Source organism: Aspergillus japonicus (genome assembly GCF_003184785.1).
Source record: "Aspergillus japonicus CBS 114.51 unplaced genomic scaffold BO86scaffold_85, whole genome shotgun sequence".
Classification (NCBI taxonomy): domain Eukaryota; kingdom Fungi; phylum Ascomycota; class Eurotiomycetes; order Eurotiales; family Aspergillaceae; genus Aspergillus; species Aspergillus japonicus.
This window is the reverse complement of record NW_020291722.1, coordinates 95,730-116,567: the sequence shown is the minus strand read 5'-3', so window position 1 is coordinate 116,567 and position 20,838 is coordinate 95,730. Positions and strand designations below refer to the sequence as shown.

General features: G+C 52.6%; 10 protein-coding genes and 1 non-coding gene across 11 annotated transcripts; 6 read left to right on the top strand and 5 right to left on the bottom strand.

Annotated features, from left to right (window-relative positions):
* Window positions 1-29: 29 nt before the first annotated feature.
* On the top strand, window positions 30-401 carry BO86DRAFT_404207 (uncharacterized protein; the record flags this gene model as incomplete). The annotated part of the gene is made up of 1 exon (XM_025673991.1): window positions 30-401. A coding segment is annotated over one exon (372 nt), but the record flags the coding sequence as incomplete, so codon positions are not given.
* Window positions 58-2,982, bottom strand: BO86DRAFT_393078 (putative MFS peptide transporter). The gene is made up of 6 exons (XM_025672943.1): window positions 2,277-2,982; window positions 2,108-2,230; window positions 1,836-2,058; window positions 1,417-1,785; window positions 1,212-1,366; window positions 58-1,156 (listed from the first exon to the last, which is right to left on the bottom strand). The coding sequence occupies exons 1-6, from the start codon at window positions 2,623-2,625 to the stop codon at window positions 483-485; spliced, it is 1,893 nt and encodes a 630-aa protein (XP_025522863.1). The 5' UTR covers window positions 2,626-2,982; the 3' UTR covers window positions 58-482.
* A 203-nt stretch (window positions 2,983-3,185) lies between these two features.
* BO86DRAFT_236279 (uncharacterized protein) lies at window positions 3,186-4,425 on the top strand. The gene is made up of 3 exons (XM_025667050.1): window positions 3,186-3,364; window positions 3,425-4,216; window positions 4,293-4,425. Exons 1-2 carry the CDS (start codon window positions 3,330-3,332, stop codon window positions 4,089-4,091), a joined length of 702 nt encoding a protein of 233 aa, XP_025522862.1. The 5' UTR covers window positions 3,186-3,329; the 3' UTR covers window positions 4,092-4,216; window positions 4,293-4,425.
* Window positions 4,426-4,486: 61 nt separating this feature from the next.
* On the top strand, window positions 4,487-6,090 carry BO86DRAFT_236192 (oxidoreductase, short-chain dehydrogenase/reductase family). The gene is made up of 3 exons (XM_025667049.1): window positions 4,487-4,756; window positions 4,810-5,876; window positions 5,929-6,090. Exons 1-2 carry the CDS (start codon window positions 4,684-4,686, stop codon window positions 5,670-5,672), a joined length of 936 nt encoding a protein of 311 aa, XP_025522861.1. The 5' UTR covers window positions 4,487-4,683; the 3' UTR covers window positions 5,673-5,876; window positions 5,929-6,090.
* Window positions 6,091-6,132: 42 nt separating this feature from the next.
* On the bottom strand, window positions 6,133-7,980 carry BO86DRAFT_422783 (cytochrome P450; the record flags this gene model as incomplete). The annotated part of the gene is made up of 5 exons (XM_025675364.1): window positions 6,133-6,298; window positions 6,440-6,873; window positions 6,973-7,024; window positions 7,066-7,696; window positions 7,773-7,980. The coding sequence occupies 5 exons, from the start codon at window positions 7,978-7,980 to the stop codon at window positions 6,133-6,135; spliced, it is 1,491 nt and encodes a 496-aa protein (XP_025522860.1).
* Window positions 7,981-8,741: 761 nt separating this feature from the next.
* Window positions 8,742-10,082, bottom strand: BO86DRAFT_404203 (uncharacterized protein; the record flags this gene model as incomplete). Its single annotated transcript, XM_025673990.1, has 1 exon — window positions 8,742-10,082. The coding sequence occupies one exon, from the start codon at window positions 10,080-10,082 to the stop codon at window positions 8,742-8,744; it is 1,341 nt and encodes a 446-aa protein (XP_025522859.1).
* Window positions 10,083-12,107: 2,025 nt separating this feature from the next.
* Window positions 12,108-13,809, bottom strand: BO86DRAFT_324408 (FAD-binding oxidoreductase; the record flags this gene model as incomplete). The annotated part of the gene is made up of 4 exons (XM_025668472.1): window positions 12,108-12,379; window positions 12,446-12,654; window positions 12,715-13,409; window positions 13,471-13,809. 4 exons carry the CDS (start codon window positions 13,807-13,809, stop codon window positions 12,108-12,110), a joined length of 1,515 nt encoding a protein of 504 aa, XP_025522858.1.
* A 705-nt stretch (window positions 13,810-14,514) lies between these two features.
* On the top strand, window positions 14,515-15,295 carry BO86DRAFT_393075 (Arginase/deacetylase). The gene is made up of 3 exons (XM_025672942.1): window positions 14,515-14,587; window positions 14,674-14,934; window positions 14,995-15,295. The coding sequence occupies exons 2-3, from the start codon at window positions 14,919-14,921 to the stop codon at window positions 15,225-15,227; spliced, it is 249 nt and encodes an 82-aa protein (XP_025522857.1). The 5' UTR covers window positions 14,515-14,587; window positions 14,674-14,918; the 3' UTR covers window positions 15,228-15,295.
* Window positions 15,296-16,003: 708 nt separating this feature from the next.
* On the top strand, window positions 16,004-17,341 carry BO86DRAFT_371836 (MFS general substrate transporter; the record flags this gene model as incomplete). Its single annotated transcript, XM_025670331.1, has 2 exons — window positions 16,004-16,172; window positions 16,230-17,341. 2 exons carry the CDS (start codon window positions 16,004-16,006, stop codon window positions 17,339-17,341), a joined length of 1,281 nt encoding a protein of 426 aa, XP_025522856.1.
* Window positions 17,342-17,504: 163 nt separating this feature from the next.
* BO86DRAFT_413518 (flavin reductase family protein) lies at window positions 17,505-18,403 on the bottom strand (the record flags this gene model as incomplete). The annotated part of the gene is made up of 2 exons (XM_025674753.1): window positions 18,221-18,403; window positions 17,505-18,152 (listed from the first exon to the last, which is right to left on the bottom strand). Exons 1-2 carry the CDS (start codon window positions 18,272-18,274, stop codon window positions 17,505-17,507), a joined length of 702 nt encoding a protein of 233 aa, XP_025522855.1. The 5' UTR covers window positions 18,275-18,403.
* A 490-nt stretch (window positions 18,404-18,893) lies between these two features.
* BO86DRAFT_t292 lies at window positions 18,894-18,964 on the top strand. The gene has a single exon. It is a non-coding gene; the product is annotated as a tRNA-Gly (tRNA).
* The last annotated feature ends 1,874 nt before the right edge of the window (window positions 18,965-20,838 follow it).

Below are 20,838 nucleotides of genomic sequence, written 5' to 3'. Positions count from 1 at the left end.
TGGAGGGGGGTGATGGGGGGGATGACGAGGGGGAGGAGGGGGAGGAGGGGGAAGGTGATGGTGATGAGAAGGACAAGGAGGGGGATGGGGAAGGGAAGGGGAAGGGGAAGGATGCCGCTAAGGGTACTGCTAAGGGCACAACTAGAGGGAAGAAGGATGTGAAGAAAGATACAAAGGTGAATGGAGGTAAGGACAAACAGGAGGAAGAGGAGCAGCATGACGGGGAGAATGAAGACGAGGAGCTTGATGAGGATGACGAGGAATACCAAGAGGAAGAAGGAGAAGACGGCGAAGATGAGGAAAACGAGGAAGACGAGGAAGAAGAAGTCGAACAACAGGTGGGCGATGATGAGGAAGCGGAAGGCGATGCCCCCGACAAAAAGAAGCAAAAGACCGAGTGAAGCACCATGCCATAATATTAGTGTTTAAGCTACTGAATTACTACCCTATTCTCTCGCCCATTTCCCCCAAACTCCACGCTCTCATCGCTCCACGTCGCCCTCCCCGCGCCCCTCATAATGGCTCTGAGGCAGATTGTTCAGCTCGTCTTCCTGGCGATCCAGCTTGTAGTTCGTCGCCCAGAATCCAACGCAGCCAACGAACGCCAAAATCGCAACCACCGTGTAGTTCCATACCAACAGCGGGTCTTCCGACAGACTGACCAACGCCTGTCCGATGGCCGACGAGAACGCGTTCATGAACAACGCGACCGCCTGCACGAGGGACCGCATGTTCCGCGGGGCCTTGGTGAACGCGTACTCGAGCGAGGTCACTGAAGCGAAGATCTCGGAGATACCTCCCAAGACGTACGGCAACGCCTGTACCCAGACGGAGATCGGAGAGTGCGAGTTGTACTCGTCCAGACAGTAGTTGGCCTGCTTGCCGCACCGGCCCAGCTTGTAGATGTAGTGTTGCGTCACCGTCGCCGCGATCATCGACAGACCGGCCGCGAAGAAACCGGCCGTGATACGCTTCAGGGGCGTGAACTTGACTCCAATGCGACGGAGACCCGGGTAGATGAGCTGGTCCATGATGGGGATGAAGATGATCAGAGCCAGAGGGTTCAGGTTGTTGATGATGTCGTTGGGGACGCCGCCAAGTTGCATGGTCGCCGCCTGCGAAGTGAGGTTGTTCAACATTTGGTTGTACGCAAGCCCTAGTTCATCTCGATTAGAAAAAAGTCTCTGCCGTCGCGGTAGGTGCACGCTTACAGTAGAGTGGGTACCACAGGAACACCTTGCAAGCCTTCAGTCCACGGGCTACCTCGTCCACCCATTCATCATCAAAGGTCATCCACTCCGGTCGGTTTGCACCGAGCGCGCTGGGCTTAACCGAGTCCCAGAACGGCCTAGGATTCTTCTGAAAGCTAAAGATGAGATCAGTATAGTCCGATGAGTGTCCGAATTGACTACTTACATCCGGGCTGGGTTGAGAGACCAGCGTCCTTTCATAGCTAGCTTCCAGGTGCGGAAGGCCTGGAGGTAGACTGAACCTGTCGGCTTGACCAGATAGTACTTGTTGCGGCAGAGGAACAGAACAGTCGGGCAGAATGTGAACATAATCGTGGGCAGGAGGTAGGACAGCCAGAATCCCACATATCTCTCCGCGTACACCATGCTGACCTGACCCAAAATCGAACCGATGTTGATCATCATGTAAAAGTAGAGGTAGATGCGGGAAACGGTGGCAGATGGGTCGACGATAACGCGTTCGCCTGACGGAAGGGTTTTGATGAAGGGGGTGTCTTCGCGATATTGCTCTGCAATCAGGGGGGAGATGTTGGATCTGTGTCTGTTAGGCCGTGTTGCAGAATGCAGGACAATCGCGCGACGTACTTGAAACCACCAGTGCCGATACCCATGACGATCAATCCGATAGAGAAGCACGCAATAGCTCCATCAGGGTTCTTGACAACAGGAGGAATAGCGGAGATGACGAGGATGGTGTGTCCCACCAATGCAGCGCCGATGGAGAACATGATGGTACGGAACCGACCCCAGTACTGATCCGCCATGAACGCGCCAGCCAGCGGCATGATATACGACCAGAAAGCGTTGACTGCTAGGTCAGCTGTGCTGTCTCGACTGGAGGAAATGCTTGGACTTACACAAAGTCAAACCTGTGGATGCCTGTTGGCCCATTCCCAGAGCACCTGGCACCAGGTTTCCAACTCCATGAGTCGCACCGGTGGTGGAGCCTTCGGGTAGGGGACGCTGAATGAAGTTGACGACTGTGAAGGTTAGCAACGTCGACCATGGGGTCGTGAGTTTACTCACACACTGCAGTGGTGCCATAGTACGAGAAACGCTCGCACAGCTCCACAAAAGCCACGGTGTAGGCTGTCCAGGGGATTTTGCCAGCCACACGACGCAGGGTCTGCATCTCCTCTGGGTTAGGGAACGCCTTCTGCAGCGAGGTATCCTCATCGTAGGCGGCACCCGATGAGCCGACCGCGACTTTCTCCGAGGTTGCTTGAATCACGTCGACATCGGAAGAAATGTCCGGTCGCACTTCAGATGCCGGATGCTTCTGCTTCTCATCGTGAGCAGCAGCAGCAGCAGCATCATGAGCGTAGGCCGCCGACTTGGCGACCTCTGCCGCCTCCACCGGATCAGAGCTGTTCATGTTGGAGGGAGACAGGATACAGTGAGGAATAGTTGATGGAAGAAGAGATGAAGGAGAGATTCAGAGAAGGGAGCTCGGGGGAAAGGTGCGGAGGAAGAGGTTTAAATTTGGGCTGACTGGACCGGGTGGCACAACCGCGGCAGGCAAGCAGGCACTGGGCGACTGAGCAGTGGTACTCCGTAGCTAGTAGGATCTCATATCAGCATCCATGATTCCACCCATCACTGCTATTGCACCATTTCCACCCGCTATCAGCATCTGCAGGGTCCAAGAGTGCCAAGACCGGCGATGCTTCCCTTCTCGGGGCCGTCGCAGGAGTCAATTCCACTGCTGGTCCTCGCTTGGAATCGGCAGAACCCGTTCAGCCCACGTTTCCCAGGCTGGCGATGGCTTGGATAAGAAGCACGCCAGATAAGCACGGCCGGCTACGACTGGCCAGGATTGCTCAGGACTGCTCAGGACTGCTCAGGACTGGGCTGTTCTGGTCGGTCGTCCAGCGGAACGGACGCCTTGGCAACCTTGGCGAGGGGCAGTCAGTGCAACCCCAGGCCTTGGCTGGCGGGGATCGCAGCCAATCACTCGCTGTCGGAGGGTTTGACCTGAGCTAAGGTGGGTTACATTGAGCCACTCGATGCACGCGACCACAAAGTCTGGAGAGACCGGGGGAGCAATCCATCCATCGAATTAGGCAGGTGTATTTGGAAATGGAATGTTCTTCGCATGAGACACTGCGAACGCGGTGAGCATGGTTTGCCACGCTATGAATCCTGCTCGCATCTTTAATCTATTATCTTTCTAGATACAGCGGTTGTACTCGGGACAAGCCTTTGCCCGCCAGTGGCGAGTTTGGTGGTGGTGGTGGTGGTGGTGGTGGTGCCAGCCTGCCGAGAGAACTCGGGCTGGGCAGGCCGGATATCTACTATCAGAAACCTGGGAGAACAGGCGTTGATATCAGCATGGAACGTTTGTGGAGTGCAGTGCAGTGCGTAGTATACTACGACTCAAAAGTGGATGTGACCACCCAATCTGAGTGGGGCAATTCCGGCGCGGTGGTTGATTATCACTATCCATTCCGTAACAGGTACTTTATCAGTGGCCAACTCGACCATGTCTCAAATCCATCATTTCAAGGTTCTGGAGGATTGCCACGGTTCATCGAGCTATGCCTTGCACCTGACATGTCTGTAGAGCGACCTTCCCGAAGGGATCTAGACTTGGAGGTGCAGTCGTGGACCCCGTCGCATGTCGCGTGGGCCGGTATAGGACGGACACACTCGCTATCTGTACAGCAAGTCGCCCCACAGCCGACTTCCCCGCGTTTTCAGTCAACGGTGCCATGGTCACTAACTCTCCTGGTACTACACGAGCATATCTGTTACGTACAACACTCCAAGCACACGCCGAAAGCACATGTCACACAAGTTGCAATCCAATTGACGCGGAGGGATATGAGAACGACGAATTGAGCAGGTGTGCGGTTTTCTGTTGTTCTATTTACTATATTGAGAGGAGGTTTCGAGTCTTGTTGTCCCTCCTTCAGATTACGGCGTTTTGCAATTGACCTATATCCAAGCCATTATAGGAGTTCGCTGTCTGTGGCTTTTTAAACCTTGTCGCACGGCTAACCGCGGCTGGTCATATCCACCATGGCTGACTCATTTGCACAGCATAACTAATGAAGCTTTTCCAAGTACGCTGTTGGGTCGATTCTCGTCTGCTCAGTGGAAGTGCCAAGTCGGTTGACAGCAACCGAGTGCTTGACGTCCATGTGTCAATGGATCCATCTATATAGGACTCCCTTCATCATCGACATCGAATCACTGTCTCTATCTATCGCAATCGAGAACATGCCCGGTTCTGTGGTGCAATGAGTAGCTAGGTTGTCGGTGAAGCTGCACCTGCTGACAGCTTACGCCACCCCTGCTGCCTGCCATACCGACCGGGGTTGAACATGTCCAACAATGCTCTCCCGTCCTAAATAATGCCTCCCTTTGCTGCTCCCCCAACTCTTCTCCATGTACTCGTCAACTTCAATTACACAACAAAGACCAACCAATCATGCCCTCAGCCGCCTTCAACCCGGACACAGACATTCCTGACTTGTCCGGCAAAGTCATCCTGATCACAGGAGGTAAGCTATCCACCCTAATCTCATCTCATCCGCCCAAACCAACGCCCCATCAGGAACCGCCGGACTGGGAGCCCAGACGGCGCGCCAACTAGCCAAGCATGGGCCGGCGCACATCTACATCAGCGGGCGCAACGCATCCGGCGCCGACACATTGATCTCCCAAATCCAAGAAAACACAACCACCACCACCACCAAAGCCACCCTAGTCACGTTCCTACCGTGCGACCTCGCAGATCTCACCTCCGTACAACAAGCAGCCTCAACCTTCCTGGCCCAGGAATCCCATCTGGACGTGCTGATGTGTAACGCGGGGATAATGGCCCGCCCGCCGGGCCTGACGACCGACGGTTACGAGATCCAATTCGGGACCAACCACCTTGGCCACGCCCTGCTCATCCAGAAACTACTCCCGCGGCTGCAAGCCACCGCTGCCGAGGGCCACAACGTCCGCGTCATCCTTCTAACCTCCCTGAGGTTCAAGATGCACCCACCGGGCGGGATCGCCTTCGACGCCCTCCGCACCACGCAGGAGTACCCGGCCTTCGCGGGCTGGATCCGCTACGGGCAGAGCAAGCTGGCGAATCTGCTGTACGCCCGCGAGCTGGCGCGGCGGTATCCCGAGCTGACCAGCATCTCGCTGACGCCCGGGGTAGTCAATACAGGGCTCGTCGGGAACCTGGGGTGCTGGAACCGGGCGTTTGTGTGGGTGTCGAACTTGGGCCAGGTGATGAAGCCCGCGGAAGGGGCTTACCATCAGCTGTGGGCTGCGAAGACGGCCACGGCGCACTTGACGAATGGAGGGTTCTACGAGCCTGTTGGGGTGCTCTCATCCAAGCTGGATAGTGCGGCCCAGCATCAAGAGTTGGCGACGCGATTGTGGGACTGGACAGATGAGGCGTTGAGGCCGTTCTTGTGATTTGTGCGCAGTGCTGGGGGGGATTTTAACTGAAGTGGATAGAAAGATTCAAAGCGGAGCGCTTTGCTGTAGAGCTCGGGTGCGATCGGGCAACGCTGCTTTAGTACTTACTTTGCCTACCCCGCCGTAGGCTAAGACGTGTTAGCTTCGCGTCTCAACGTTTCCATTGTCTTGTTCTTCTACAGCTGCCCCAACTAGCTACCGGTGCTTACCTTCACTTCTTGGCTATTAGCTCCTCCACTCATCCCCGATCTAGGACCATCGCACGAAGAACCCATTCCCGCCTCCACTCCCTTGGCGCCTCTCGCAGCTTTGCCCGCTCAACGTCGCAACGTCCACCACGACCAACTTACGCACAAGTCCTCTACTAATCACTTAGAATCTCGATCCCACGAAGGTGCAACCAAGTAAGGCTTTTTCCCGATCTCCGCAAATCCCAGCAACGGAGACATGGCAGGCGTTACGAAATCACAACCCGCACGCCCTTGGTACTCTCTTTCGGTATCGGAAACCACAGATCATGATCGTAGGCCACATCCTCCACGGTGGTTTGGTACAGCCTCATTCGCGGAAGCACACGGAGCGCCAGGACCGGCAGCGTGACATAGAGACTGCAATACGCCAGACTAGGAAGGACAGTCAGCCAACGCTATCTATAACCCGAAATCCCCCGAAGACTAGCTCGCCTATGTTTACTACTACCATTTGTACATGAACCACCAAGAGCGCAATAAGAAAGACAGGGGGCGGGGCAAAAGAAAACTCACCTCATCCCCAAACACTGATGACTACCCTTCGAAAACGGGATCAAGCAGGTTTCCATCCGCCGGCACTGCGTCTCATCGGCCTCCAGCCATCGCTCGGGACGGAAGGCGTGCGAATCCGGGAACACGGACTCGTTGTGGTGGTTGATCACGGAGGACATGCCCATGGGTGTGCCGGGGGGAATAACATAAGTGAGTTCGCGGTCCTTAAACTCGCCACGGTAGGTAAGATGCTCGTCGGGGGCGATGCGGGGCAGTCGTTGGCTGACCCGTAGGAGAGGCGGAGGCCCTCTTGAATGACGGCGTGGAGGAAGGGGAGTTTTTCGAGGTCGGACCAGGGGGGAAGTGAGGGCGTCGGTGGCATCGAGCTCGTCGGCGAGCTTGTCTAGGAGGGTGGGGTTGTGGCAGAGGTGGAAGGTTATCACGGTTAGGGTCCACTGTTTTCCTCTTCAGTATGCGTCGAGGTACAATATGAAAGAAATACGGTGGAATATCAAGGGACCGCGCTCTGAGCCCGGAAACTGGGCATTACTCACAGCGGTCGTCTCCGTCCCCGCCGCAATGAACGAGTAACTCTCTCCACCGAGCCTGTGATCCGTCTTCTCCTCCTCCGGCAGGTCCGAAGCAACCAGAGTATGAAGATCGCCGGTCGTTCCGGGGCCTCCCCGGCCTGGTATTCCCGTCGAGCTTTGTGCACCCGCGCCGGCATCTTCTCGTTCCCCTCCTCCACCAAGCCCTTCACGCGGGGATCCAACCACTTGGCCACAGATGGCATGAGATCCACGATCGCTTTCAGCAGCGGGAAGGACCGAAACACGTGCATCGGGGTGAGCAGCGAGTGCAACGCATGTCGGAAGTTGGGTTCCCATGATTTCTGTCTTATAAAGCCAAAGGGCTCGCCGAAGCAGTAACCGGAAATGATGTCGGAGGTGAAACAGCTGTACGCGGTGACGAGATCAATCGGCTCTTCACTTTTGGTACCGATGTTGAGGAGCTTGTCACAGAGCTGGTCCGCGAGGTCTTCGATGTCTGCCTCCAGTTTGGTAATCTGCGCGCGCGAGAAGAACTTGTTTGCGGCGCTGCGGCGGAGGCGGTGCAGGTCGTGGTCGACCGCTGAAACCATGGCTTCGGTAATGGGCCCCGCGAAGAGGTTCAGGTGAACTTGTTTGTTGCGTCTGCGTTTGCCGGTCGAGTAGATCTCGTCGGTGAAGGCGATGTCGTTGATGTGGAGTTCTTCGGGGTGGATGCGGACGACGGGGCCTGTTGCCGCGGGTTCAGCGACGGATTTTCTATGTCTGCCTGGGCTATCATTCATGGACAAAGGAGGAGGTTTTACCGTAGATCTCGTGCATGCGTTGATTCTCTAGACTGTAGCGTCCGCCGAGTATCAGGTCGAACCAGGCTTCATACAGAAACGTGATGGGTGCGAGCTTAGGGCGTGTAATCTGGTACAAGGGGTGGAATGGCGAGATATTGACGACTGCCCGGACGATGCGATAGAGCAGCCAGAGACCGGTCAAATACTGGAGGAGGAGGATGCGCATGCTGACAGGTCATGCGATACGAACGTTGCTGAGGTGTCTTGAGTATTCCTCGTATATTGTGATATGATAAATCCATATTTATCAGATGAGAGTTCCACTCGACTCTTTCTGAAATGTATGTGCGGTGATCGACAAAAGCTTCAGTCTCAAGATCTATGATGCTTTGATAGGACATAAGACTCGGTTGTTGCTTTCACGACTCTTGGCCAAGACCACATACAGTCTCCTTTGATTTGATCCAAGGCGTATGCTCCTTCGTCTGAGTTTGTTCGAATTGGTGTGCTATATGATCCCCCCGAGTGACTTTCGGGTAGTATCAACTTCCGGGGAGGATAATATGCTTCGGCAATCGAGATTAGACAGGCTTTGAGGGTCTTTCTCAATTCCAATAACTATATAACTATGATCTGTCGATCTGACGTTTAGAAGCGGTGGTAGGTGAAGGACTGAGCAGTAATCAAGGTAAAATGAAGACGCGACGGGAGTCGCGTGGCGGCCTGCCCAAAGGCCTGCCCCAGCATGGTAAGCAAACATAGCAAAATGGGTGGTTTACATGTCTCTCAGCGTCAGATTATCGGCTGCACCTGGAATAGGATAATTTGATCCTAAGTCTGGCATGCAATCTTTGCTCTATGTTATGATGAATGTCTTGCCGTCTAAATTGTCCTACTTCTGAATCTAGTCCACCTCAACACCATCTTTAACAAGGCCATCTATCTAGAAGTGGAATACAACTCCAGTGAATCCCAGTACGTACACGGCTATGAAAGCGTCACCAGCGACTTGAGCTTCGCGGCGTAGCGTTCTCTCTTCCCAACTGGCTCAACCTCCGGCTCCACAAAACGAACTCGATCTCTGGTGATCTTCTTGAAGATTTCCTTGAGATAGAGGCGTGTATGCAGCCGCTCCGACGAGCTGCTTGTGTTGCAGGACGTCAGGAAGCGCCGCTCAACAGGGATAAAAGGGCCCAGCGGGTCCGGGATCTCATAAACCGTGAGCTCCCCCGAAGCAGGCTCGATGGTGGCGAGGTAAGCTGGCCGACCGGTCTGACACAGCACCTCGGCCTCGGTGCACCAGACCTGCTGCTGCGTAATGAGGTCGAGAGGCCTCATTTTCTGGGTGTAGTAGCACCTGGACATCAGAATCGCGGTCATCACGGCAGCCACGCGGCCATTCTCCTGCTTTCTGCCGATCCGAACACACTTGTATCTCGTTCTTGCCTTCTCGTCTGGCTGGTCTTCGCCAACGCTGTACTGAAAGAAGGAGTAGACAAAGCCGTGGGAGGCAGGAAACAAGGCCCCAAGACGCACGAACCAAGCCAGCAGGGCGGAGTGGTGGGTTTCTATGGGGGCGACAAGCGGCACATACGGAGCGGCCATCCCGGCTGTTACGGCTTTCCGGCCACGCGTATCCCACCATTTGACTTTAGCCTGACTAGCTCTCCTCTTCTGCTTGGGAGTGTCAGTAGGGGATGAGGGGAAGTGCTTGTGTTCAACCTTGTTCCAAGCAGCGCACTGCTCGGCGTGAAGGCGCCAGAATCGTCGCAATGGCCGCAGCTCCTGCACGAGCGCCTGAAGGTCGGCGGACGTGGACAGCTTGTACGAGGTAGTCGTGCTATACCTGTCGCTGCTGCTATCAGAGGTGCACTCTACAGCCTCTCTCCGGCAGAAGAAGAGCTGGAGGAGCCCGTGCTCGCTCAAGACGGCGCCACACCTGGTCTCAATACCCAAATCTTTATACTTCCCTTCAGGCAAGAACTGCACCTCTGTTAGCCACTCAGGCATGTGTCTATCGCTTGGAGCAATCATCATGATGCACTCGTCTTTTCCTTTTGGAATCGTCTTGGCTACCATGACTCCGTAGAAGGGTTTGGAATCGCGGGCCAAATAGCATGTCACGCTGAATCCGTCCTTTTCGGGGAAGATAAACCCTTGGAAAAGAGCCTGGCAAGCGAGGACATGATCAGGAACCTCTAAAAGGCTTTCCAGCCGTCTGAGCTTCTGTGCAGGATACTTTCGGGATTCAGTGCGATCGTTAATATGGTCCAGCACGGCCTGCTCACTCATCCGCCGCACATCACCAAATCGGGGATTGAAGTCCATCGGTGCTAAAGCAGTGAGTGGACTTATCTGGGTTGTTTTCTCTCTTATGGTTTCTCGAAATCAAATTAGAAGGTTTAGTATAGTCACTGGGAAACAGGAAGCAGAAATCAAATGGCACACGGTCCGCCTTATAAGGCGTCGCATTACACGGTCTTTGTTCATTCGTCCCCAAAATCTTTTATACCCAGCAACAATCCAATTGTTCCCAGCATCAGTCAAAGCAGATCAAGCCACTTGTCAGTAATCACTTTTGTCTCGGAGCCGGTCGCAACGCACAATGACAATGGATGCATAACCAAGCCTTTGTCTCACGACGCAGCTTGGGTTTCGAGTGGTGTCGGGTTACGAACAACGAAGGGCCTTTCTCCTGCTTTCCTTGTTGAAAGCCCTACTATTGGTGAACTTGGCCGCCAACACTGTGGTTGCCCTACATTCCACTTTCAAGTTCTGCTTTTCTGGTGCTGGCACTTTCCTGTTGCCTTATGTAAGTTCCACGCAGTGCCAGCCAGCTTGGACGCCAAGAAGTCAGTAGCCCTACATTCCACTTTCGAGTTCTATTGTTCTAGTGCCGGTACATCCCTATTGCCATACAAACCCCTCCCCCTCCCCAAACAATGTAGGTGTAGCTTGGGATTTAAGGGGCCTAAAGGAGCTTGGGTACTGGCAAACCAGTAGCTATATATTATACTCTAATCTTTTGTTTTCTGATCCTGGTGCTGGCACTCTTCTGCTGCCCTGTGTAACTGCTAGCGATGTAAGTGCAGCTTAGGAAGCAAGTAGTATTGGGGACCTTAATTGCCAAGACTTGAGTAGCCCTACATTCCACTTTCATATTCTGTTTTCCTGGTGCTGGTACATCCCTATTGCCATACACAATCCCGCCCAACAATGTAGGTGCAGCTTGCAACTACGCGGTATAAAGGAGCTTAGGCACTAAGAAGCCAGTGGCTCGATATTTCACCTTTGCCCATGGGGTTTCTGGTGCTGGTAAGTTACCTCTCTATTGTCATATGCAACACCCGGGAGAATGCAAGTAAAGCTTGCGGTTCACGCGGTTTTACTCAATGCAAGTTCTATTAACCCAAGGAACTCGCCTATTGCAACTGGCTACAAAGGTGTTTCAATCCTAAATCCTACCAGGACGGCTTGAAACCCTTGAGTAACTTTTAATAATCAAGAATCAACACACATCCACGTATACATACAAAACAGCGGCTCCGCGGCCAGCAGTGTAGGGAGTTTGGCGCCAAGACCTCAGTAGCCCTACATTCCACTTCCAAGTGCTTGTTCTTCAGGACTGGTACTTTTCTGCTGCCCTATATCACTTTCCTAGACAACTGCAAGTGCAGCTAGTGGTTGAAAGCGGGTAGGGTGCCGGGCTCTTCCCATTCCTTCCTAATCTATACCCACGCTGCTGGGTAGCCTGGCCGCCAAGAGATCGATAGCCCTACATTTCACTTTCACGTTTTGTTTTTCCAGTGCTGGTACTTCCCTGTTGCCCTATGTAAATTCCCTGGACAGGGTGGTGCGGGAGGCACGTATGGGCTTTTGCTGCAGAAGATGCAGTCCTCTAACAGCTCTTTGGTATTAAGTGATCTGAAATCGGTAAAAAACTAAATCAGTGAGCACTCTATTGTAACGTAAACGGGGATTGTTCTACGAGAAGCATTGCAGGACTTCAAAGGGCCGGGCTTTTATTGCAGCGCGGACGGCATCTGAACACGACTCTGAAATCGAGAGTCGGCAAACCCACGCATACTAAGCTGGATGCACTGCCTGCGTATAATTGATATGCCCTATCTCGTTGTTCTGCAGACTTAAAGCTTGAAATCGAAGTGAAAGGCATAATCCGGTGGACACTCGCAATATGAGTCAAAATATAGATATCCAAGAGCAGGTCGAACACAAGGTGAAGAAATGGACCAACGAACTATACACAACAGGCAGCCTATTCAACCAGCAGCAGAACAGCAGCGAAGCAAGAAGAAAATACAGAGTGAAGAGCCAAAAAAAAGCCACAGCCGCTCAGGGAGAAAGCTTGAAACCACCCCAGTTCAGGCGACTGAATACGCCCTCGGGATCAACCGCCGCCTGGATTTCCTTCATGCGCTTGATGTTTTCCTTGGGGAACGTCGCAAAAGCATCCTGCCATTCTCCAGCATCACCCATATAGACGTGCTCGCGTGCCAGAGACAGTTGGCGGTTCTCCTCGTGCAGGCTCTCGGACAGATCACGCGACCAGGACGTCATGCGGATATCGTCCTGGGCCAGATCCCATCCGGTGCTGAATTGCCACCCTAAAGCCAAAGATTAGCCGGTTATCTCAATGGTCAATTGACGCGGGCAGAAGTAAATATTCTCACAGATTGTAGGCTCGAGGGCCAGATCCCACGTGTTTCCGACGTCGGTGTTTCGTCCAGCACGGACAGCACCCGTGGGGCACAGATTAATCACAAATGTCGGGTAGATGCCTTGGACATCGGACAGGGTCTCGACGCTCGTCTTCCAGGCTTGGTAGATCTCGTACAGTCGATTGGCGTTGGGGACAATCGAGTGTGCTGAAAAGGCGATTCTGCAGACTCGATCATCAGCACTCTGGTCCGACTAACCTCGGGGATGCATTCACTCATACCTGAACATCTGATTGGGGGTATCCTTGTCCTCCGTCCACTGAAGCATTGTGGTAACATTGTGCATCTTGATCGGGCCTTCAATGGCGGTGAAGTTGGCAAATTGTGAAGGCGGGTTGCTTATCCCCTCTTGAACGCCCATCAGCGAGGCTGACACCGCCTTGGTCGTCACATTGTGCTGAATGGTCAAAATACCGCCCGCAGCAATGGGATCGCGGTCGTCCAAGCGCGACAAGGCCACGGCGGCCTTGATGAAGTCGTAGACCTCCGTTTCCTCGAAGGCCTGAATGGTGGTGCTCACATTGGGCATGTGGTATGTCTTGAGGGTGAACTTGGTGACCAGGCCGAAGTTGTTAGCACCGCCCTTGAGGGCCCAGAACAGATCGCGGTTTGTGAATTTATCCGCAATCACCTGAGTGCCATTGCCCAGAACCACGTCGTAGCGCACGACATTGTCCATAGCAAACCCGTACTTGTTGATGAAGTAGTGAACGCCGCCGATCAGAGTCAGACCAGGCACACCGATGGTCTTGAGACGACCTCCGATAACAGCACGGTGATAGGGGTTCAAGGCTGCGACAACATCAATCCATTTCATACCAGGGTCCACTTCAATGGTATCGTTATGGACCTTGTAGTCCTGGAGTTTGTTCAAAGTAATCAAAACACCGCCGTCGATATTGTTGGATCCCGGGAACTGCCATAGCATGCGAAGATTAGCCCACTGCCTCAGGCCAACAATCATGCACGGGACTCACATTCATGTGACCTCCACCGCGGATGGCAAAGGGCGCATTGCACGCAGAAACGATCTTGACCCCCTCCGCCACTTCATCCGCATTACTTGGCTGGAAGATGCAAGCAGGATACAGATCGGAGCGGATGTCCCAGTACCGGATTCTCTCCTCCGTATAGTTCGCGGAGGAAGACGACAACATCTCAGATGAGTGTATTTGGTTCAGCCGCTGACAAGCACAGGCAACCTCGCTGGTGAGGTGAAAGTTGCCCTGCCACAGAGAAATTGATGCGTTCGACAAGCTGCTGCTGCTGGCTAAAGCCGCCCCAGTGAGGGCTAACGCAAAGAATTGTCTAAGCATTGCGGTAGGAACAAAGGCTCGAGGTAGGTGGTAGGAAATGATTTGCTGGTTTGCTTGTTTGCGTCGAGAGCTAATCAGGATACAGGAGTCCCTTTTATGTATTTTCAGCAGTCAATGGAAGAACTAGGCATCTTTCAATTCGTCAACCGCGTCTCTCGCAAATAAGTCTGTCGGTTCTCAATTGCGGTGCCTTCGGGTTCGGATTCAAGTTGCAGTTCGAGGCTCTACCAACCACGGGTGGCAGCCCCACAGCGTCTCAGGGCGATGGAAGAGAAGAGGATGATCTGCGGTTAGAAGAAGATCAACTCTGCCAGGAGATATCTGTAGAATCGCCAGGCAGCCAGGATATGTAAAGCCGCGACCTTGTGCCGCGACCTGCCAACATCATGATGAGGACCGACACGCACTGCTATGCCACATAACAAAATATGACTTGCTCGAGACATTAGGAATTACTGTTAAATGATTCGGACTTAGTGAAAGCCTGCTTTCTATGTACAAACCTGTGACTAGCTAGCTCAGTCTGGGCCAACTGATGCACAGGAACCACAATTTAAGCATAAGCTTTCTGTTTCAGACACCGGAATTTGAAACCGACTGCGGACACGAGCCCGAATACGAACCCGAACCCGAGGCCAAGGATGATCACAACCCGCCAAGAAGAATCGACCGTGGTTACTCTCACAATTCGGCTGCCTGAGGATTCAAACACAGAACCTCTTTCTTTTTCTGGTATGACCTTATGGGAGTTTACTCCTGTGCCACTATAGAGGGTCAAGTATACATGGATTCCCTTCTTAGCTTGCAGCTACACTACTCAAAACAGTACACAGACTGACGCAGGGGTGTATTCCACCGAGCCAGCGGAACGGCCGTCTTTACGTTGCTTCTGTCCCCGCCAGCGTTCCTCGAGGATCTTCAACAAGCGAGCAACGTTTGCAATGCGCGCGCTCCATGCTGTTCGACAAGCATTATGATCTAAACAACAACTCCCGCTGTGGCTTCACGGCGATTCGCGCTCGGCAAATTGATGGAATTGGCATTGAGTCCATCATTCAGAGGTGATGAACACTGTGCAGGACCGCCCCTTTATATAAGTATCAATATAGATGTTTGGAGACCCAGGTATAATCCCAATATAATATTCTCTTGCTTGAATATTGTCTTGCTGACTTGCTTGCAAAGCCTTTGCGCCCACGATAGGAACTATTGAGCCCGGAGGCTGGAAAACTCGCGAGCTTTTGCGGATACTTAATGGGCTTTCACATGCTGATATCAAGATTATCGGAGCTGACATTGTTGGGTTTGCTCCCGCTTATGACAGCCGAGCCGAGACTACCGGTTCGGCTGTCGCGCAGATTGCGTACGAGCTGTTGCAATGGATGATTCGTGTACCAGTCAAACAGCAGTGCCTCTAGTTCTGGAAGTTCATATGCTCGAAAAGTCTGTATTATGTGTTGAAGAAATCATTTCATATGATTCAAACCCCCAAGGCCATGAGTTTGTGGCTTCCTGAAAGTAAGATATCGAAGTGATGTCTGTCCACATTTGGGAAGACGGGGTCGTGGTGTCAGACCAACTTAGCTCTAACGCAGGCAGAATAGAGCTTGTTGCCTTATGACACACGAGTCTCAGTCGACGGAAAGACAGCGTTGGAAGTAGGGAGATTCAGAAGCTTCATTTCGGTGTTCCGATGCTTAGTGATAAGCTCGGAGAATCCACCACGGGGCGTATCTTACCAAATGACTTGTTTTTCGCCCCTGACCGTGCCCTGTTTATTGACGTCTCGACAACACCACGGTTTAGCCTGCCATGATCGGTCTTTCTGGCCGAGTGGCTGTTCTGACAGGTTAGGTCGTGCCTCGAATCACTGTGTCAGGCCTAAGCCAGATTTACGTCCGTAGCGGGCATACAAGCCGAGAAGAACTTACAGCCCTTCCTGCCCGTGTTGGTATACAATCAGCTAAAACTAGGAAACGCATCTAGACTCAATATTGGTCTAGAAGAGGATATCGCATGTCTATGAATCAGCGTCAACATGCAGCAATGGCCGCGATTACCCTATTCTTCCGATATCAGTGTTCACATGCCCTTCAGTTGACGTCCTGAATCAGCTCTGTTCTTTTTTCCCTCGACTACAACTTCACCAAGTCTGCTCGCCCACATCCTCTTGGACTTCATTCCTTAGACTACGATGCATCGAGACTTTGAACACTGTGGCGTCAACCGTAAATCCGATACCTCTGAAGATGTCGCCACAGGAGCCATCAGCCTGACGTATCCCGAAGGCGGCCGTGATGCATGGAGCTGTTTGGTAGGCTCTGTCTTCATTATGTTCCCATCCTTCGGCTTTCAAACTGCTGGTATGTTACTCCTATCTTGAACTTCAGCGTCACGTATTGATTCTCACGGGACCCCAGTCGGCACGGTGCAAGACTATATCACCACCCACCAGTTATCCGGCTACAGTGTGGAGGACATCGGCTGGATCAGCGCGCTCCTTGTCTACCTGACCCTATTCTTGGGCGTTCAATCCGGCCCCGTTTTCGACCGCTATGGCCCTCGACTTCTCCTCGCAGTGGGCTCTCTTGGCAGCGTCGCTTCCTACCTCCTCGTTGCTCAATGTGCGAGATACTGGCATTTTATGCTCGCCCTGAGCGTTCTGGGCGGCATGTCTTCGGCCATTCTCACGACCGTGGCCATCAGCATGCTGAGTCACTGGTTTGAACGCCGCCGTGCGCTGGTCACGGGAATCTGTATGGGCGGCTCCTCCGCCGGGGGTGCGGTCCTCCCGATCGTGCTCCGCAGCACTTTCCGGAAATATGGCCGGGCATGGTCTCTGCGCATTGTCGCCTTCATCGCCCTCGGCTGCTATACTCTGGCAATCTTTCTTGTAAGAGGCAGGCAGCTGCCCGATACTGGCACCCCTACTCGCGCCACTATCAATTTTCGCGCGTCCCGGTCCCCGCGTCTCTGCTTCCTAGCTCCTGCGGTGTTCAGCTTCGAGTTCATTATCTTTGGATGCGCAGCGTTGCTTCCGACCTATGCACGCTATGCAGGTTTCTCGTCCCAAAAGCAATTCTACACCCTGATGGTGCTGAACAGCATGAGTTTACTGGGTCGGGTGCTCCCGAGATTAGCAGCAGACTTTCTGGGGAGATTCAACATTCTGTTAGCGATGATGATCCTCACGCTGGTGGTCATGACGGCCGTGTGGGTGCCGTTTGGATCGCGGAGCGAAGCGACCTTGTACGCAGTCGTCGCTGTGTTCGGGTTCGGGTCGGGTGGCTGGATCTCGCTAGCTCCGGTGTGTGCAGGCCAATTGTGTCGGACGGAGGAGTACGGTCGATTCTATGGAACGGTGTACAGTGTTGCAGCATTTGGGACCTTGTTGACTGTTCCAGTCGGTGGGGAGCTCTTGCAGGCAACGTCGCCGCAAGTCCTAGTTGGTTTTTATTCGGCGGTGCTGGTAATCGGTCTGATCAATGTAGTATGCTCGAGGTGGGCACTACTAGAATGGCGGTGGAAATGAACTGCCAGGGTTTGAGTTGGGTGACTGTCTGGTGCACGTGCAGTATCAGGGTACCTATGCTGTTCCACCGGGTTGAACTGTCTATTCAACCAAAGGTGCAAAAGCTAATCTTCAACAAACAATCTTTTAGATCGAGATATTCATAAGACTTAACTATATCAATCTACTCCTCTTCTTTATTCTCCCCTTTTTCATTCCTCAACCGATTCCTCTTCGCATTCCCTTCCAACCCATACAACACATCCTCCGACATCCCCGGAATCACCATATCGAAGGTATTCTCAATGACCGTATACTGATAATACCCGCAGCGGGCAATCGGCCTCGTCTTCTTGACATCCAGGATCCCATCCGTGAGCACCTCATCCTTGATATGCACCGCGACCACCCGTCCAATAACGACATCCACCGTTCCCATTGGTGGGTTCCCGGGCAATCGGATGGTGGAGTGGTACCTGCACTCGAACTTGACAGGACTCTCGCTGACCATGGGCACGTCGACCAGCGCAGCAGGCTCCTTGGTGACACCCGCTTTCTCGAACTCATCCACGCCGTACGGAAACTGCTCGGCGGAGATGTTGACGGCCTCGCGGAGGTCGTAGGTGGCCAGGTTCCACACAAACGCGCCCGTGGCCTCGGCGTTGACGACCGTGTCCTTGCGGGTCGCGGTGGCCGTCTGGTTGGACGAGAACATCACGTACGGCGGGTCGAAGGTGAGGTTGTTGAACTGCGAGTACGGCGCCAGGTTGCTGGTTTGGCCGTCGGGCGATTGCGTCGAGATCCAGCCTATCGGGCGGGGGATCACACATGCCTGTGTTTCGGTTGGTTCAAGGAGTCTATGTATGGGATGAATGTGGATCGACTTGGAGTATACTGTACCTTGAAAGGGTCATGGGGAAGGTTGTGCTCTGTCACGCCGGGTTCGTAGTACATTTTCGGTCAATGCGTTCTGTTCTCAGGTATTGATATTGAGGAACGATCTCTGCGGTGAGCAGGAGGGGCGGGAGCGATGCGACAGGCACCTTTTATTATCATGTCGTGCGAATCTGCACCGTGGTGAGGTGAGTGATCGACATTCTCGTGCCGATAACCGCTGGGGGTGGGGAAGTAAACGACCAGGCGCGGGCGGGCGGTGTCCCGAGCTCGCCGAGGCTCCGATATGAGGGGTCAGTTTGGCCGCCCGTCTGGGTACAGATTGTGGCTGGCGGGTGGTACGAGTAAAAGCATTGTCGATCGCGCATGTATACTAGGATCATTGTTATCAAATCAGACCAGAAACTGTTGTGTGACTGGGGAAAAAGAGATTTAAAACGTATCTAGTGTGTCATTTATTTGGGGCGAATTCCTACATATAGTATAAACTCACTTCGGAAACGTCAAATAACAAAACAGAAAAAAAAAATAAATAAATAAAAACTATGGCCATGGCGAGCAATCTGTAGACAGACGGGCATTCCGGATGGTTGGCGATACCACCTACTATGCCTGGTCTCTGGGAAGCTGATTACGTAAAGGTGATAGGGCAAAAGTGACGCTGCGATTACATCAACTAGCATCATTGGTCTAGTGGTAGAATTCATCGTTGCCATCGATGAGGCCCGTGTTCGATTCACGGATGATGCACTTATATTTTCTTTTTGCCTCTACTTTTTCCTGCACAAGCCATCCTCCCTAGCACGCATCCTTGGACAATATTTCAGCTTGGACCCTTTTTGGTCCATGTAACCGCGGCGAACCCATGCTGTTGCTACCGATAGTCTTCATAAGTTCCGGCTCCCCACCATCTGCCGTCAGATGTCCGCCACAACAACACCATCCATACTTTAATGGCCGTCTAGCAGCAACACCACAAGAGCCATGCTTCAACTGGAAAGTCTCGAAATCTGATGACGAACATCAGATAATGACTGCTGATTGGCAACTGCAAGACTACCATACCCAAGAGTCCGACCGCGCCATAGGCCGCTTTCGTACTGAACTTCCTTCTACTGGCACTCCTCGCTCTATATTTCTCCGAGCGTCTACCTGGACACGTGGTGCAGGGAGATAACCGATAATCAGATTGATACCGTGGCTGTAACACGTGCTCTTAACACGTGCCCACCTTACTGGGCTCTCATGCACATCTCACCCACCACCCTGAATGCTGTTGGCACGTGATGTCTTATCTATACGCATCATTTGACTGAGCTTACTATGCTGGAATATTACAGTAAGTGAATCACCTACATCCTCTCATTTCCAATTCAATGAGTCTATGCCCAAGATTTATCCATATCATTCATCTCCGTTACATCTTGAATGGTTTCTCGGCCCTTCACTCACAATTGATCTATAAACATTTGGTTCTAAAACAAGGCTTTTAGTTCATCCTCGCCTCCTAACCGAACTTCCAGTTCTATATCCTAGCCTCTTCCTTCCACATCTCTTCCTCCTATACTTCCTCAAGACACAGCTTCACCACACTTGTTGCTTTCAGTTTGTTTCTTTTTTGTGTTGATTTTACAATCGCTGAACATCTTACGCGGCTCCTGATTCCCCTTGCAAAGCTTTACTGTTGTGATTGTCCACATATCCGACGAAGAAGAACCGGGTCTGATTGACCTTCAACACCAAGTAATCGGGTTACACCTGACAGTGTCACTTTTCGATTCCACAAGCTGAAGGACCCGGTATTCTCCATATCAGTTCTGCCTTGCCTGGCACCCGATCCTGCCCACAGAAGATATCCAGAGGCATCAAGGCTTGGATCTATCCACGTTACGCTCGACGTGACACACTTACACAACGATCTCGAGGTGTCAAAAAAAAAGGCGAGGTTACCCCATGACAAGCGGTCAACGGTAATTAAACCTCTGCTGTCCACAGGAGGGGCGATAAAGTGTCCCCAGGAGAGTGCTCGATTAAGTAATGCATCCACAATTCTTGCTATATGTTAATTGTCTATTGCATTACAAAAAAGAGAGATACCCCGCAGACTTTGATTACCAGGGCATCCTACGACAAACAAGATTCCCGGCTGGAGAAACTTTTATCTTCGATTCCCATGATCAGTTTTTCTTTGCTATATACATATCTGACTTTCCTTCGTCAAAAAGGTGAATAGGAAAAGGCTACGACACTGGCACAAATGGTCGGTGACTGAAGAATCCCGGGATTCATTCTAGGGCGAATTCTGACCGTCAGCAGACGTCTAGTCAAGACTCGGCGTCTACGCAAGAATGTCCGCGCGGTGAAACTCCTCCAGCACGGAGAAGATAGTTACAAAACGTCATTGAGACAAAGTGTGCGGGACAACAAGAAAGAAGGGAAGTTGGAGCTTGTGGTTGCTTCAGCTTCCGGGTTGGACAGGAATGATAGTCTTCGAGGCAACTCTGAATCAGAGCGATAACTGAAGGATTCTGAATCCATTCTCAGGCAAGTTCTGACCGTTAGCAAACACCTGCTCGAGATTCGGTGTCTACGCAAGGATGTAGACGTGGTGAAAGGTCCGCCTG